At 38.8% G+C, this 18,775-nt stretch overlaps 1 protein-coding gene across 1 annotated transcript in view; it reads left to right on the top strand.

Moving 5' to 3' along the window:
- Positions 1–2,420: 2,420 nt before the first annotated feature.
- The window catches only part of mtmr10 (myotubularin related protein 10), a 31,449-nt gene continuing 15,094 nt past the window's right edge, over positions 2,421–18,775 (top strand). Inside the window, exons 1-4 of the mRNA XM_026946729.3 lie at positions 2,421–3,239; positions 3,749–3,809; positions 12,888–13,024; positions 16,305–16,377. Coding sequence (XP_026802530.1) covers positions 3,183–3,239; positions 3,749–3,809; positions 12,888–13,024; positions 16,305–16,377 — 328 coding nt within the window. The 5' untranslated portion in view covers positions 2,421–3,182. The remainder of the gene's footprint in view (positions 3,240–3,748; positions 3,810–12,887; positions 13,025–16,304; positions 16,378–18,775) is intronic.

The raw sequence follows: 18,775 nt of genomic DNA on the forward strand, positions 1-18,775 counted from the left end.
ATTATTACTGTAATTTATGCTATACATATAACCTGATCACAGAGGAATCTGTAAGTAGCTCTTGGAGCAATCAGCTGCCAAATAAGTGGAATTTTTTTCTATGAGATTCCAAATCCAGCTCACAGCATCACAGACAACACAATAAACAATAGCAGATATATGTATGTATGTATGTATGTATGTATGTATGTATGTACACACCAATAAAAACACGGTTTATTTATTCCCCCCTTTTTTAGTATAAAAACACACATGAAGCTGGATTTTGTGGTTGATTTGTGGACATCTGTGTATAGTCATAAATTCGGATGCTAGATGGTCTGGCTCAGTGCTGGACTCCACAATCTTTTGGGTGTCTGTTATATTGTGTGGTGAAGATATGGCACTTGACCAAAATAAAAGGTAAACAATGCAAATTACTTTACAATGCAAAAGTCAATAATGGCAAAATAAAAGACACACTACGCCAAATGGTATTGATCTTATTGTGAGCTGTTCTAGATAACGTCATTGTTTTTGTAGGTACTAATGTGAACGAGACAGGGCTTAGGATTGGTCAACATGGTGAAAAACATGTTTGTGATATTTTCCCACTTCTACAACTTGTCTGGGATCTTGGACCGCTTTTAGGAAGCTGACAGTAGCTGACAGTCTTAAAACTGTATTAATATACAAACACAAATTAAGTGAATGTTCGGAAGATATTTAGGCTCATGTAGGTTTAATTATAACCGCTTTTGTGGCTGTGCAGTGTGTCCAGATTGTGCTTCATGACATAACTCAGAAAGGAGAGGGCATCTAAAGTTAATCTACATCCTCTGATGAGGTAAACCCCTCCATGAGTCGTAAGAGATAACTTTAGAGAGACCATGTGACACCAGAAAGTGTTAACCAGGTAATGTCAACACATTATAAAACATGTTTAGATAGAACAAAAGTCAAACAGGCATGTAGTTAGGCCTAACTTAATTTCATACCACAATATCTCTATCATGTTTTCAATTTAGAGATCCTTCAGTACACCAGTGTCAGCTTTAAGCTGATGAATGTGTGGATTCGGGCCCTCACAGCCAGACTGTGTAACAGTTTCTTCCCCCAAGCCATCAGACTCCTCAATACTCAGAGACTGGATGACAACACACACATACTCATACTCAACTGAACACCATCCCACTCCCTTTGCAATTTTTTGCACATTTCTGTATTGACTACCTGCAGTTTTGCTGCTACTGTATTTATAAAAATATTGTATATAATTTCATGTCATTACTATACTCTCTACCTGGCAGCTACCCCAATAACTGCTATGTCCATATATGGTATAAGCTTATTTTCTGAATACTGTGTCATAGTATGCAATGTTTACATTCACAGCATTTTATTATATTGTTATTCGTTTGCACTACTGTTATATCTGACACTTTCAGACTAGAACTGTGTACTGGTTTCTCTCTTACTGCACCTATTGTACTGTCTCGTGCTGTTTGCACACGTTTGCATGTGCGCTTTATGTGGTAATGTGTAGTCTCATGTAGTTTGTGTTGTTTTATGTAGCATCATGGTCCTGGAGGAATGTTGTTTCATTTCACTGTGTACTGTACCAGCTGTATATGGATGAATTGACAATAAAGCCACTTGACTTGGATATTAACCTGTAGCCCATAGAAGTTAATATTTTACTGAGTTTGGAAAAAACTATCTCTCATAAACACACACTCTTCAGAGCTGTCTAGTGGACATGGTGTTTATTAGCTATACTGTCTTGTGTAAGGATGTGGGTGATTAGGCTGTCTGATTTACTGACTACCAAGCTGGCTGGTGTTGTACAGGTAGAATACCCGGATGAGAGCGCAGTCTCTGATTTGTCCTGACAGCTTTGGGGCTCAGCAGACGTCACAACGTTGCCAGGTTACCGACATACACATAATATAACAGAACAGAACGTACGCACAACGGTCACTAGCGTCGCCAGTCAGTTAGGAGAGATAGAATTATCGTTGAGGAAAATAGAGCGAATATTATTTTAATAAACTAGCGATTTATCTATCGAAATATTTTTTTAAGTAAAAATAATTACAAATAACTTAGGAACTGTTTCCTCTCTATTTGGTTTCCGCCGCCCTTTTTACAGGCTGGCTGACGCACTGGATTATGGGATATGTAGGACAGTGTTGGATACATGTATGCTGCTTATAAAAAAATCAGCCACATGAAGCTACCACATGAAGGTCCAAACATTTAATACTTGACTTCTTGCATTCTAACCCAGCCATGGCGAGAAGTATGTTACGTTTCGGGGACACACCCGAAATCCATTCATTCCCTGCATTAGGGATTGATTTCCGTACCCAGCTATGGCGTCCCGCCTCCGAACTCTATCAGCCAATCCACAAGTAGCTCATTTGCTTAAACCCCGCCTTCACTCCTGTCTCCCCAGCGCGAGAGCAGCACGCTCGCGCACTCCCATCGCTCCTTTTTTTTGTAAACATGGCTGCGACATTGGCCGCTGAAGCCGACCTCTCACAAACATAAACTATTCATTCAGCAGCAGCAGCAGCGGGAGGAAGGAGTAGCAAGATGAAGTACCGGAATGGTGTTGCATTGGCTCTTTTCTGAAAGAGGACAAGAATAAGAAGAAGAAGATGACCACCAACTGCGAAATATTGACTTTAACAGCGACTGAGCTGAAAGGCAAAAAGTTTTAGCGGTGCGAAGTTTGACAGCCACTTGGCTTGCTAGAGAGCTAACTTAGCCTAGCAAACTATTCAAGCTAGCATGACTTTAGACTAGATATTTAGTTACATTTGGAGGTGAATAACGAGACCTTTGGTTACATTTCGAGTCAGTTGTGTTAAAATAATTTAAAGAGCAGAGCTCCTAGCTGAAGCAGCTCGCTAATGAGCACAGGGCTGCTCAGGGACATCACCACTGTGGATTTTCTTTTTGCCATTTTGTTTTGTTATTTAAGTGAATGAATGAATGAATAAGGTTACTCCTTTCTCCTGGGAGGATGGATTTGATGTAACACCGTTACATCATTATCCCAAAGTAGGAACTTAGCAGGGACATGCAATGGTGCTGATACAATCCTTCATAATCATCCATTGCCAAAGTTTGTTTTGCTAAAAATACATCAGCTGCTCTGCTTTGGATATCAGCACCTGTGTGTGTGTGTTGGAAACATGTTTTCTCCAAAACCTCCGAAGCCGACATTTACATCCTATCTTTCCCCACTTCAGGTGAGAAGCATTAAAAAATTATATTGCAGGTCTTTAGGTTAATATACAATTGTTGGTGGTGCAGCTTATAGTATTTATTAACAATTATTCAATACTTATTTATAAAAAAAAAAAAACAGACTGAATTGTAAATAAAGGTACCAGACGCTGGGGTGGTACCACCAAGGGTACATGTTGTGTACCTTTAACATATCTCTTTCACCTGGAAATGTGAAAATAATTCCTCTTTAAAATCATTTAAGATACATAATTGGTCTTTAAGGACCACTGACGCACCTTTTAAAACTTTATTTTTTTTTAAAGATAATTAAAAGTACAGCACATGCACCTTTCCAGGTTTAAAAAAAGGTACAAATGAAGTACCCTTGATGTACCACTGCAGCGACAAGGAAAAGTACCGGTTGATACCTTTAATTCTCAGAGAGTGGCTGCTAAATGGTTATCTGTTTTAATCTCAGTTTTAATTTCCTAATGATTGTTTTATGTTGTTTTAATGCATGGCCACACAGAGTGATGTGAAGAAATATCTTCCAGTGTCTACCAAGAAACTGGAGGCCAGACTCTTACCAGGTCAGTTCTTTAACACCTTATATGCTTTATAATCTCTGACTGGATCTCAATGTGCTGTTTTTTTCTGCTTTAAAGGGAGAAAGCTAGATATGAGACTGGAATTCTAATTTTTCGTAATGAAAGTGATTTCATTTCAGGCAGGTAGAGAAGTTTCATTATAACAAATCATCGATCCTGAGGTTAATTTATTCAGAATAAGCATAATTCCATATATTGTACTTGATGTCTTAGCAAGATCTTTGTATACGTGTCCACTTCTTCTGACCCCCCAGACTCTACGTGCAGTGTTATGACCCTCTCTGTGTAAATTCAGTTCTATTGCCTTTCCTGCTTTTTTGCTACTGCGGCCAACTGGGCATAATGCGTGCTTAATTTGTTTAACAAAAGGGTTCCTGTGAATGTGAGGCAGGCTTGTTCGTTGCTCATTGCAGCATTGCCCCACCCTATGAGTGTCTGGAGTACATGTGAGAAGGAGAAAGAGATGTCAGACGTCTTAAATGATTAATTGAATAAGATATTCGCAATCATACTTCCTGCATGCTTCCTGTGTACGGAACGGCGTCTTATCCGGCCCGTTTCCTACACTTGTGCGGTCTGTGAATTTTTTATGCTTGGTCATAGATAGAGAGCGTCTGATCTGCCCCGGTGTGTTATGTTTGAGGTGGGTTTTGGGTTGTTTACAGAAGGTCTGAGCTGCACAGACTCTTCGTAGGAGGTTTAGGGCTGTGTGGGTTGGGTGCATGACTGTGAACAGGGCAGGTGGGAAGTCATCTCAATGCCATCGCTTTGCTTTGATGTGTAGGCTGTGAGTGTTTGCACCCTATCTTCTGTAATCAGTAAATCTGTAGTTATAGACTGACTATTAGCTCCTTTTGATATTGTCTACGGAAGTGGGTTTGCTGTGAGAGGCAGTGAGTTAATTACCGCTAAATGCTTGCTCAGATATCCTGCATTTTCATACAAGCAATAGTGCATTTTATCTCTAATTTAAAAGGGTAACAAGCATAAAATTTTATTGCTCCCAGTTGATTTAACTAGGGGTGTGTATTGATTTTTTCTGAGATGATCCACTGTGTATCTTTGTACTTGATCAATGATTTAAAGTACCCAGTGAGTATATGATTTAGAGGCGTTATGATGCTATAAGATGTAACCGATTGTTATTCATTATTTTGCAAACAGCTTACAGTATAAAAACCTTTGAAAGATCATTCCTTAATGGGGGTGCTCTGATGAGTGGGAGGCCACACCTCCTTAGCTGAGATAAGGTACAGAGGCTACACCTCCTTCACTGGGACTGACAGGTTTAGAAGCCACGCCTCCTTCATTGGGGCTAACAGGTTTATAAGCCACACCTCCTTCATTGGGGCTAACAGGTTTATAAGCCACACCTCCTTCATTGGGGCTAACAGGTTTATAAGCCACGCCTCCTTCACTGGGGCTAACAGGTTTATAAGCCACGCCTCCTTCACTGGGGCTAACAGGTTTATAAGCCACGCCTCCTTCATTGGGGCTAACAGGTTTATAAGCCACGCCTCCTTCACTGGGTCTGACAGGCAGAGAAGCCACGCTTCCTTCACTGGGGCTAACAGACCCAGAGTCCACGCCTCCTTTCTTGTGACTAACAGGCATCGAAGCCACGCCTTTGTTTTTTGGCACAGAGAGGGAAAGAGAAGACACGAGAGAAATGCACAAAGCCAAGGGAAATTAAGCAGCCATATGATAAACATGGAGACTGGTAGAGTGAAGATTTGTCTACTGATTTCTTAGAACGGGTGTCGTGTTATGACTTTAAATCTTTCATAAATCTGACTTTTAAGTAATAAAGCTGGTTTTGGAATTTCCCATGTTAGGTTTTTTGTTACAGACATTTACCATAGCTGTGTCACCTCACCCTTTCCAGCATGGCCTTGAAACATGATCCGAATAAATTCAGTGTCTATGATGCCGTGGAAATTAATAAACGAGCAGCAGCGTCAGGCTCCTGTTTTCCTGGAAGTTTCAGCTTGGCACTTGAACAGGCTGGATACACTGCAGTCGTACGTGAAACATCAGACTGCTCTGAAAGCTCTGGGCTTTTAGGCGTTCACTCCTTATAATTAAACAACACAGCTTGGATCTTCCCTGTTTCCAAAATAGACACAGGCCACATATTTTTGCTCTTGTGGCTAAAACGTAAACACACGGATCCCACCTAAATACTTTTACCACACTTCTGGTGACTGCAATGGCAGCCTCACCTCACCGGTTATAGTGTTGTTGTTATTGTGTCAGCCATGGTGTGCAATATATAGCGTTTAAAATACCCGTGCTGTTGATATCTGCTGTAAGATGCTATTATTGGTGTGAGAGCAGAAGGACAGTTTTAGTAATAGCCTATAACTCAGAGATGTTAAATTTATCACAGTTCAAAAGAGAAAACCTTGTCACTTCTATCACCAATGCTCTCTGCTCATTCTTAATGATGCATGAATTGATTTTAGGTTCCTGTCTAGTCTGCATTAGAATTTGGTCTACATGGAGTAGCAGGTGTCCACACAGAGAACAGCAGCTGGCTTTTGAATACAGAACGCACAATGCCCATTTATGGTCAAGTCTTCAGCCTTAATCTAGCTTCCTTATAGAAACTTGCTTTTCATTAATCATATTACCTTTGCCATGGCTGGCTTGGATGGCACATGTAAGTCATTCCATCAGTCCAGAGACTGAACAGCAATGTGTGTTAACCAACAGATATTTCAGGTCTGTTAATCCTAGGCTTGTTCGTTTAGGTCTGTTAAACTATCATAGGTCCATTTTTAAGTTAGAAAAACTGCATATGCCATCTCAGTGTGATTGAACTAGAATAATTGAACAAGATTGAACAAGAAATAGGGATGTAAATGTTGAAGGTTCAGTGATCTGACTAAGTAATATTGACCATAATTACACACCCATAGGTTCTTTACCATAGCTAGTAAGACAGACAGATTCATAAACACACTTGAGGCTAATGCAGCCATGTTTTCAGGTACCGTCAGAAAGTTGAATTGTGTCCATATGCCTAATATTTCATACTGTTTGTTTGTACAGTTCTCACGGAAGTGTTATTTGAAGTTTTAACTGAACTGTTGTCTCCAAATGGATTGGTTTACATGTAAGTTGAGGTCTGTACTATTTGCAGTATAGAGTGAATCAGAAGACATCCTGTTTTACCCCATCACTAAATGTGTAACTTTTTATAAAGTTTGTATCTATATTTGGAGAAAGGTTACAGCTATTGCGGTTTCTTCCGTGTCAGAGTACGTTCTTTACTCCTAACAACAGCATGAAGTCACTGTGTCATCTTTATAAAGTCTGCTTCTCTGCATTAGCTTTCCTGTAAAGGCAAGTGAACTATCCTCTGTAATAATCCATTCATTTGACAGTGTCTTTTATAGGGCATATGTGATTATTTTATAGGAAACTTTTTCTTTTTGTTTAGTAAATTATTTGCTTTATTGTTCTTTGTTTTGCCATCTATAGTGTTTTCTGAAAATTGGAACTGTCACATTTACGCTTCCTCTTAATATTATATATATTTTTGGCAACAGGGTCATGTTCACACTTCCCATGCTCTTCCAGCTTTCAGTGTTGTTTCAGTAACCAAATATTGCTAAGGAAATAAAACTATATATAACCATCAGTATCAAATGCTTGTAATGTTAGCTTTAACCAGTTCCCACTACTGTAGGTGTCACTCTGTCAGCACTATGACAGCAAAGGCAATTCTACCAAAGAGTGTGAAGCCTGACACCACACCTTTTCTGTCATGGTCTGATTATAAGATTATAAGATGTGCATTTTTTTGTTTACTTTCAGCAGGTGCTTTGCCCTGTAAATTTTTCATTTGTCTAATGTTGTTGTCTGCTTGCAACATCCATGCATCAAAACTACCCTAAATGTAATGTTAAATCAAGCACTTCAGTTTGTTTGCGAATGAAAACACAGTGGCTGATGATGTATCACTAGCTATAGTGGTAATTTTTTGTCCAGCAAGGGTCTCCAGTAAGGATCAGATTGTAGGTTATGAGTCTTTTATCGTAAAACAGCCGTGCGTACATGACTAATGAAGCATGCAGCCTGGCTTGTCAGGAATGGTGTGGGAGGTACACGCTTGGAGAACAGAGCACCCTAAAGCATTTTTCAGTCATTCCTGTGGGGGAACCTTAGAGATTCTATGTACAACCCTACAGCAGAGGTTTTCCAAAATATAGTTATTGAGCTTATAATATTATACTATAATATACTATATATTATAGATGTTATTATTATTATTATAAATTGTTAAACTTCCAGGAAATATTCCTCAAGTCATAGGGTGCTACTATGCAGTATAATTACAGTGGACATAAATATGGCTTGTGTTTAGCAGATAACATGACAAATCACATGACCGTTAAATTCCTGTCTTAGAACAAATAGAGACTTTGCCACTTCCTTAACATGAAATATGCTGCATGAAGGGAATGTGAAAAAGGAAACCTACCTGTTAGACCACATGCTAATAACCATGTAGCTCATGAAACTCTCACCTTATGTAACACTTTCTAACAGCATGCATGTTAAACATAAAAGGCACAGCAGGACTCATTCTTCAGGTAGCTACACTATAGTTTTGGTATTCTTCCCATATCAAGGACAACAGAGAATGCAACACAGAACATGCATGTGAGCATGCGGATATAAATTTTCTTAATGCGTGTTGCTGTCATGACTTTGACATTTCACGTTACCACAGGCTTGCAGAGAGTAGGCTGAGTTACTGTGATGTCAGTAACGGATCTGTAACAGGTAGTGGCTAATGCTGAGCTGCAATCTCAGTACTGTATTGAAAATCAGACATTCTTAGTATATGTTGATCCAAGCACTTGTCTCACCATCCAGATGCTAGTTTTTTTTTTATCAAAGAATGCAGATATTTTATTACAGATGTGACCAAAATACTAATTTCGTGTACCTTACCATTTTCACTGACTTTCTAGTGAACTTTTACTGACCCCCAGTAGACTCCTTTAATTACCGCTTCACACTTTCCATCAGGTGAAAGACATTTTTAAATCACTGAATCATTGTTGTAGAAGTGTTACACTTGAAGTACTTGTGATAACATGGCCAAGAGGCCTCATCAGACACACTTGTGATATGTTAAGTTGAATGCACTGTAATGCTACCATCTTTACTGCCGCATCAGCAGCCTGGGGCTACTAATTAATAGAGCAGGAGGCCAGGCTGCTGATTAGGCAACATCCCCACCCCCTACGCACATTCAAAAGTCTGAGAGCAAGCAATACCTATAAACAAGCAAACCAACATGTGGTGCTGTCAGCTGAAGAGGAAACTCGGAGGGGGTGCGTGGGTATTTAGTGGAACCAGACGAGAGATTCTCATCTTCTTTGAAGTTACATGAAGTTGCATAAATGAACAAGCGATATGGGCAAATAACATTGTGAGAAATGCTTCCATAATAATTATTGCTTTATTATCCAAGTTTGCTTTTGCATAAGATAAGAGAATATTTTCTCTTGCTTAAACATTAACTATTAAAAATAACATATGTAGGTGGACTAAATAGCAGCAGGAAGTGGTAAATCTAACTGCTTTCAGTTACTGATAAGGCGAGACCATTCTTGAACTATACATTATATTTTACCAAAGTTGTAAGACTGGCCTGTTCTCTAGGGTTTTTTTTTTCTTGCACAGTTATCCAGTGAGAAGGCTGTATCTAGGCTATAATAATGTATATATTTTTTTTGTTTGTTTTTGATATTTTGAACAAAGTCAAAGGTGGTCTGTAAAGCTTGGCAGCTGTGAAATGTACTTGGAGATAACTCAAGGTATAACAAAACTGTTTAAATGAACTTGGACCGTTTCTCTCAGGCCATTTGTCATGAAACTGTACAATGTAGGGACAACTGGCATGGTGTAAAAATGAAAATACAAGTAAAACAGAGTTGCAGTGATTTTTTTCTTTCTTTCTTTTTTTTATGACCATGACAATATGCCCAAATATAAAGTATAATGAAAAACTAGCACTGAGACAGGACTACACAAGCAGTAATAAATAGAGGACATAAAAGCAATACATGTCCAGTGTTGAATTATGTCCTGAACTGCAGTACCCTTCTCTAAAGAGTCCCAGCTTGCATTGTAGGTCTGGGCTCTATGGGCCTCTGCTGCTAACAAACACTCTTCTTCTCCTTAAAACTGAAGTACTTACAGCTGTGGGAACCACACCCTCGCACTATTTCTGTTTATGGTCCCCCCCTTGCATTCCCCAAGACAGAAAGACAGAAATACAAGCTCTTCTTCCTTCTTTTGGATCTGATGTGGACTTCTTGGAAAGGAAATGAATGTGTTCCAAGAAACTGCCAGAGAGATGTAGCTTCAGTTTCTTGGGATTTGCTGGATTTGCAAATTGAAGATATTTTTACCAAGTAGTTCAACAAACAGATGCAAGTGTTTTGACGCAAATGGAGACATCTTGGAGTCAACTTCATGTTCTGTTGTAATGCTTGTTCAGTTTTTAAATAAATCGATCTGAGAAACAGGGCATTGTTAGAAGAAAAGATCCTTTTGAGTGTTTTAGTTGAGAGCATGCTTTGTCACATTAGTATTCCACATTAGTAGTAGTTCTCTTTTCGAATATTTTAAACTTCTAGTGTGTGTCTTAATTTTTTCAGCATTGCCTTCCACTGCTGATAGATGTACATCTGGCTAATGGCTAGGTGAGTTGTGGGGTCAGTCTTATTGGATTTCTTGGTATTCATTAGTAAAATATTGTGCCTCAGTGAATATTAATCAATGATCATAATATCATGCATAATACAGGAAGGAAAACTCTTACAGTTATAAAAGTTATGTTGAAATACGTGAAAATAGTGAGGAGCCCAGCAAATCCGTCTGTTTTTTGGCCACCGTCTTCATGCCCCACAGATCCTTAAAGACCTGCAAAGACGTGGCTACACCTGTCTTTGATGAACTCTGCTTCTTTTCAAGTTTGTGAAAAAGCACACATACACACAAACACAAAAAAAAGTTAAGTTGGACCTCATTTCTCTGCAGAAAGTGCACAAATGTTTGTCCCAGATGCCAGTGCTGAATGCCTACCACAAACTGAGATTTGCATGATCTCTCCCACAATGCTCCATGATCCAACCTGCTGGATCAGATTCAGCTCAGTGACTCACTGGCTCCCATTGTGCTGTAATACTGACTCAGTTCAGAGCTATGGGTGTCCCAGAGGCATGAGCCTTGTGGCAAAACACACATTATGACCTTTTTTTTTTTTTTAAATAATACATTATATGTATAATGAGATATTATATTTATATTTAGTTTGCTGTCTTTTTGCTGTCTTCTGCTAGGATCAGCCTCAGATGCTGTGTCCATGACTCACAGAGATATATCTTGTACACTTTTCTGGCCACAAGCTACAGAATCTTGAAGATTGCGATCTGATTGGCTTTTGGCACTTCTGTATGCCCATTTCCAGTGGGAAGCCAAACGTTTGAACGCTGTGACACAATTAACTTTTCAGGGGAAGTTAGTTACCGAACTGCAAAAATTTTTTCAAGTTTTGTTTGAAATGGTTGGTGGTGATTAAACATAATTGGCTGTTTAGAGTCTCATTCAAACAGCCTCTTTCTGTGATAGTAAGAGGTTCTTGACCATGTTTATCAACAGAATGGACCAGGTTCTAGGTCTTGCAGGACTAACATTTTGCAAACAAAGCACAACAAAATATTAGAGCCATGTTCTGAAAAACAAGCTCAAAAGTGTTTTATTTAACATTTACAAAGAATTTCACAAGGATACATTAGTTACCTAAGTTGCTCATTAGTTACTCCTTATTGTGAAGTGTATCAATATGAGCGTTATTGCGGCAGTGACCTCATATTAATTGTGTATGTGTATATTCTGTGCAGCACTCATTGCTGCGTGGAAAAGAGTGTGAGAGAGCCACTTCCCTTGATTTACTGATCCATGCTGATGTGTTTCAGCTTGTGCATGCAAAATCAGTGGTAATTTGAATTACCAGCTGACAGTCAATACAGGTAGCAAGCACTGGCATGTATGTGTCTCCCACAAGCAAATTTCACCATGTACTAACTTTAACAATGTGCAAAACTGCCAGGTTGTGTGAGTGATTCTCAGGAACAGATTGAAAGGTTCTTAGATGATTTATTGTGCAAGAAAATACAGGGACAGATTGACAGAGGCGATGTTAAGCAGATTTTTTTTTTTTTTTGCTGAAGTTTGCTATAGTAGTGAAATGTTGAGCTCCAGAGGCGTAGTGAGGTCAGACTCTACTACTCATTTGCTGTGTCAGTTTCTGTCCCAGCCTGAGGTATTTCCATTGTAGCAGTAGATTCCTGACTCAGGGGTGGAACAGCAGGCTCATTAACTCTGCCCTCCAAGCCCAGGAATGCACATATCACCTGTCAGCAGGAGAAAGCGGATAGTTTACACTTCACCTAGGGAACCTGAACAAGACACAGGACATAAAGGACACACAGACTTCTCTTTCTCAGCCATATTTGATGGCAGACAATATTCCGCTTCCACTGTGTTGGATTAGGATATGAAATGAGTAAAGTGTACGCTTTATACAAGATTCGATACATCACTGACTTGAACTAACCCAGTTCTGTTCATAGTACGGACCTCTGTCTTTGGCTTTGTAGCTTTATAGCTTTGTCTTTATAGCTGTGTTTGCTGTCTCTGCTTGACGAGCATTCCAGTATCTCATATTTTGGTATTTCGCTTGCTCCTATCACCTGGTGCAACTTGTCAGCTTCATATCAAGTAATTCATGTGCCTGTACTTGAGCAGGGAAAACAGTGAGGTAGTGCTTGAGGGAAACTGGAAAACCAGGTTTGAGAAATGCCGCTGTACTGTTATCTATCACCTAAAGGCTTTTCTGCATTATATAGCCTAAAGGTTATAAAAATCCTTCTCCTGCTGTTCTCTCTGATCTGTTTATGATCTGCTTTCACTCATTTCTTCATGTGACTTTTGGATGTTCTTCTGATTCATGCCCATGCTGCTTCTCCACAGGGGAGATTGTGGTAAACGAGGCAAACTTTGTGCGGAAGTGCATTGGGGCAGACAGCAGTCAAGATGACCTGTGGGGAAAGCTCATCTGCACCAACTTCAAGGTGTCCTTCGTTACTCATGACTCCTTGCCCCAACAGGTAAGCAAGAAATCAATTAATAAAGTTGTCCATATGTAGTTATATGCAACCATACTAATACTAGGTAGGACCCCTATTTGCTCTCAAAACAGCCTCAGTTCTTATAGTGTGGATTTCAAAAGCTATTGATAACATTCCTGTGAGATCCTGATCCATGCTCACATGATTGCATAAGATAATTGCTGCAGATTTGTCAGCTACAATTTTATGCTGTGATTCTCCCATTCTAACGTGTCCAAAAGGTGTTCTTTTGGATTCAGATCTGGGGACTGGGAAGGCCATTGAAGTAAACTGAACTCATCGTCATGTTCATGGAACCAGTTTGAGATGACTTTGCTTTGTAATTGTAATTGTAGCTTTGAAGGGATGCACATGGTCAGCAATAATACTCAGAAAGACTGTCTTTCAAATGCTTGATTGGTGTTAAGGGGCCCAAAGTATGCCAAGAAAACTTTCCCCAACCATTGTACCACCTCCACCAGCCTGAACTTTTGACACGATGGATTGGGTCCATGGATTCATGCTGCTGATGCCTTCTGACCCTACCATCTGCATGTCGCAGCAGAAATAAAGATTCATCAGACCAGCTAACATTTTCCAATCTTCAACTGGGTTGAAGTTTTGGTGAGCCTGTGCCCACTTCAGCCACAGATTTCTGTTTTTGGCTGGCAGGAGTGGAATCATGTGGTCTTCTACTGTTGTAGGCCATCTGCCTTAAGGTTTGACATGTTATGCATTCTGAGATGCTTTTCTGCTCACCACAGTTGTAAAGAGTGGTTATGTGAGTTAACAAAGCCTTCCAGTCAGCTAGAACCAGTCTCTTCTGACATCTCTCATCAACAAGAAGTTTCCATGCTCAAACTCTAGAGACTGTTGTGCATTAAAATCCCAGGAGATCAGCAATTTCTCAAATACCAGCCTGTTTGGCATCCACAACCATGCCACGTTCAAAGTCACTAATGATTGATGTGAATAATAACTGAAGCTCTTGACCATTTGACTAATGTGCCTAATATTTCAATGGTGTTTATTTATTTAAAGAAATCTGTATTACAATAAGAGCCCATTTATACATGTAGGACCCCATTAGGATCTGTTTAAGTCTAGTCCAATGCACATATACTATGTCGTGTGTAGTCTAGTTAGTGTTCTTACTAGCATGGCCCCAGTGCTAGAATGTATTAGCGATGCTATCAGTAACATAGCTCAGATATCTTTAGCCTCCCTGTGCTCTCTCTCTCAGGCTTAGCAAAGTATTTGTTTCTTGATAACTGACATAGTCTGTTAGCTAGCTACTAAGTAGGCTATGTATTACTCTTTTTCTAGACACTTCTTTGTGACAGAGTAACTATTTTCACTGTTATAAACCACATTATTTCATGCTGTCTCAAATACCATGATGTGTGAATTAATTATTTCAAGCACTAGGGCTAATCAGCATAATCGGGCTATTAACTATCAAAATCTTAATGAGCTGGGGCTGAAACCCACCATCTTAGCTGTAGACTCATAATAATGCAGCGTTTATTACACAAAGGTGAAACGTTTATTTATATAGCCCAGGTATATTTCATTCCATCAAAAAAACATTTTATTTATTATTCTGTTAAAGTGAAGCAAAGCACTTTGTTTACAATTTGGCTGTGAATATAGCTCGGGATTATGGAGAGAGGGAGAAAGAGAGCCAGTCACAAGTGGACAACCAAGATGGATGACCACTTGTGATTGCATTTCGTCAGTAGCAGGGTTGCCAAATGTGCTGAAAGCCACTTCATATCACTTCAAACCCCAAATGCCAAAATATTAACCAATACCAAAAACGCAAACAAAGTGTAGCCTATGTAACTATCAACTATTAAACTATTATTAAACCTTGATCAAGCTTCAACTGGTCCATTACTGCAGAAGTGTTCTATTATTAATATTATATTTAATATTCAAACATAATGTATAATACAGTATTTATTAATGAAGCAGTACTAAAATCATTCAATTTCCTTAAATTGTTATTTTACCAAAGTGTGAAAATACTGTTAAAATACCTTCATACTGTAATGAGTGGTATTCAAAATGCTAACAAGAAGTGCACGTATGAGAAGAGTTCAAAATTACAATAATGATAAACATAAGATGAAGTGGTCTTATACGTTACAAAAGTCCAACTGACAGGTGAGTTAGAAAGAGAGTGGCGAGGGTGTGAGATGGGTAACACACCTCACTGCAGTCGAGCTGTAATAAGAGACAGAATATGAATATAAATAAAATAGTTCCTCATATCCTTATAGGCCTGTGTTTCATATTTGTGGAAAACTCAGTAAACTACGGTCCACTGTCTGAACTGTGAAATGTAGGACTGGTTTATGGCTTGTTTTGAGATATTTGTAGGGTGGGGCTCTTGCGTAACTGGTTAAAGAGCATTGTGTTTACTGTGTGCTATCAGCAGACATTTTAGACAGAAATAACAATAGCAACCTACACAAACCTACAGTTTTTTCAGTCACTGATTTTCAGAGGCTTTTGCCTTGCCTCCTGTGGATGTCTGTGAATCATTTTAAGAGCTGCTTATTACAGTGTTTTTGTGTAAATGGATCCAGAACAAAGTAAGAAAATGATTAACCATCATTTGGTTATTCTGCTGTTGGACTCGAGTGAGACATCTGTAAGGCATACCATTTTATTTACTGATTGACCAGTTATGTAATGGTGGCAGAGCTTCACAGTATCACCAGAAGAAATCAGCTGAGAGATGCGTGATATGGACAAAAATGCAGTAACACAGCATGTGTACTTAAATTACGTTTTAATGAGTAACGATTGCCCTGCATTATTACCAGTTCCTAAATGTTTTATGGGCTGTAGACTCATTTGCATTCTGCAGCCTTCTGAAGTGTCAGGATTTTAAAGGTCAGTATTGCAGTAATGATTGTTGTGCAGCCCAATTAAAAGAGTCAATTCTTGGCTAATTTATTTATTAGCTAATTTATTTAGTCAGATTGTGTTTCTCTTGTTCAGTTAAGGTTGATTTTTCTTAATGGTGTGGTTAATAAGCATATTCAGTTAGACAGTACTGTGTATGTAATAAAACACATACAATATTGCTATACTGGACATTCACAATATTGTGACTGTCTATTTGGGAGAAGATTGTTCCTTCTAAAGGACAACTATAAAATATAAAGGATTATATGTGTATTTCTCAGACAGGTGCAAGAAGAACTGCATAATATTTTAACTCCCATTGATCATATTGTGTTCAATTGTTGTTTGTTTTCTTGTTCAGAGGTTCCAGTGTGTCCACCGCCTCTTGGGAGAACACGATGTCCCTCTGGCGTGTGTGGAGCAGGTCGTGACTGGTAAGATGGTCTCAGTAACTTTAAGCTCCTGTGCCTCCATGTTAATTTCCCACTCATCATGGAATATTACATCTTTTAGCCCTGCAGCTGTTTATTTGTAGCTACTGACATTAATTTCTTTGCTACAGACATGTGTGATGCAAAACCACAAATCGCAGCTAAATGAATGTAATTTCACTTGTGAAATTTTGCTGTCAAAATGCTAATGTGACTGGACCTTAAGTGTGTCTTCTAGGTATAGTGGCTAATGGACACTTCAGTTGCCTTATTATACAATTAATCTTAATTCCCTCATGTTCCCAGCTGAAAAGGGCTGATGTTTAGCTTCACTGTCAAAGGCTGGAAATGGTGCTGCTCAAGTTCCCACTTGCCTTATTATAGCTGGCGTTATAATGTTTGACTTGTCAGGTATGAGGCTTCATCTGAACCAGACTATATGTAACTATTTGTAGAGTCTTTCTGGAGCCTCCTATTCATCATAACTTCTAGTGCCATCTTTTCATAGCCTTTGAATTATGAAAACAAACAGAAAATTGTCTTTTGTTTGTTTCTAATTCAGACCAAGTCTAAATCTGACTATCCAATAAATCAGATTCTGTGTCTTACTATTTGCTCACTTACTGCTCCCCTGCTTCTTTTTGACACTAGTGTGTAGGTCATTTTTTCCCCAAAAGTATTTGTTCTGGGCTAACAGGAGAATCTAAACTAATAAACAAATGTAAACCGTGAAACCTCAACCCACAACATAAAAAAGGCATCAGTTTGACAGGAGAATATTGCATCACAACCTGTTTGGATGATGGGCTTTCCCTCCCCCGTTAGCCAAACTGTTTTAAGATGACCTGCTGATGAGATCATTGGTCCAGACCGCGGCCTTGAGCTGCAATGCCTGGCTGGGATTAAGCTTGTTTATGTTAGATCGTTGCCGCCGCTCGTTGCTGACTTAGCCCCCCCAAGGCCTGAAGCCCTGTGTCGAACTGATAGAGCGTGAAACTGTGTGCGTGTGCGCGTGTGTGATTTTCCCTGCTGTCTGTGTGCCTGAAACAAAGGTCCATTATGAGTGACTCAAGGCTTGGCAAAAACATAGTGAGTGCTTTTCATGGTCAGGCTGCCGGAGTGAAGGTGGAGTGTGGGCCACTGAAAACCCATCATACTGTTCCTCTAATGCGTGAAAGCCAAAACTAGAAATATGACCTGACATTTTAAGACTTCATATGACTTACAGTTAACTCTCTCTCTCTCTCTCATATATATATATATATATATATATATATATATATATATATATATATATATATATATATATATATATATATTTCACTTTTGCTTGACACAGTGCAACTCTCTAGAGTAGTTGAAGTAAAAACAGTAACAATAAACACTGCATTTGCAAAGCCAGCATTATGAATGACCCCTTCCTCCCCCTTAAAAGCTCTTTTCTACCCCAGTATCTGCCAGAAGGTCCCGAAGCATTTGGTCTACTCTGCAACTCTGCAAATAACTGCAATTTAGTATAAAATAGCAGAATTTAATCATATCATGGTGCCAAGATTGCAGTGTGTCCTCCCAAAGTTAAAAGGAAAGCAGTAACACATAACGCTGGTTAAATAAGTAGTCTTGTCAGTGATTGTCATAAGCAGCTCATAAGAAAATTGCGAAAGTGAAATAAGAAGGCCACAAAAATCTGGCTTGATAAACACGCTCAATGCAAAATGCCTCACTGGTTTGTTTTGAGCGATACTGCGAATGCAGCATGATTTGAACGCTTCATTTACTCATTTCATCGATTTAGGCATTGTTTGATAATTTGGAATTTAAAATTCAGTCCATAATATTAAACAAATTAATTCCCTCTCACTACAGGCTGACTTTTGGATCATTTTAAAATTCACACACAGCTAAGCTTTCTGCTGTTGTTTCTCCATTTTTTTCTTCTGTAGACTTGCCAAGTGTGGTACAGTGTCTATGGTCATTTGTCACTGGGATAGTTATTGAAACAAGTTACAGAAATGAATTGAGATCACGATTTTAATAAAACCTATTTTTTGTGCAGCTATCTTGCTTCTTGTGCTTAGATCTGTTTCACAATGTCATTTTATGTAGTCCTTTGTGCTATGCCCCTATATTTTTGGGTATTGGACCATGGCCCAGGAGAAACTACATTTTTTGTGCTGTAATAAGACCATATTTCAGACTGTGCAGCTGAAATAATCATCTGTTCACATCTGTTCAGTCTTTGTAGACTTTAATTTCCCACCCAAAATGCCACACTGACTACTACAAAATTGCAGCTCCATTTCTGAAGTCTTTTTTTTTTTTTTTTTTTTTTTTTTTGGACTTATAAATAAAATTGGACTTTTTTGGAATATAAATAAAAAAAATAAATAAACTTTGATTT

This window comes from Pangasianodon hypophthalmus, chromosome 25 (assembly GCF_027358585.1).
Source record: "Pangasianodon hypophthalmus isolate fPanHyp1 chromosome 25, fPanHyp1.pri, whole genome shotgun sequence".
Lineage (NCBI taxonomy): Eukaryota > Metazoa > Chordata > Actinopteri > Siluriformes > Pangasiidae > Pangasianodon > Pangasianodon hypophthalmus.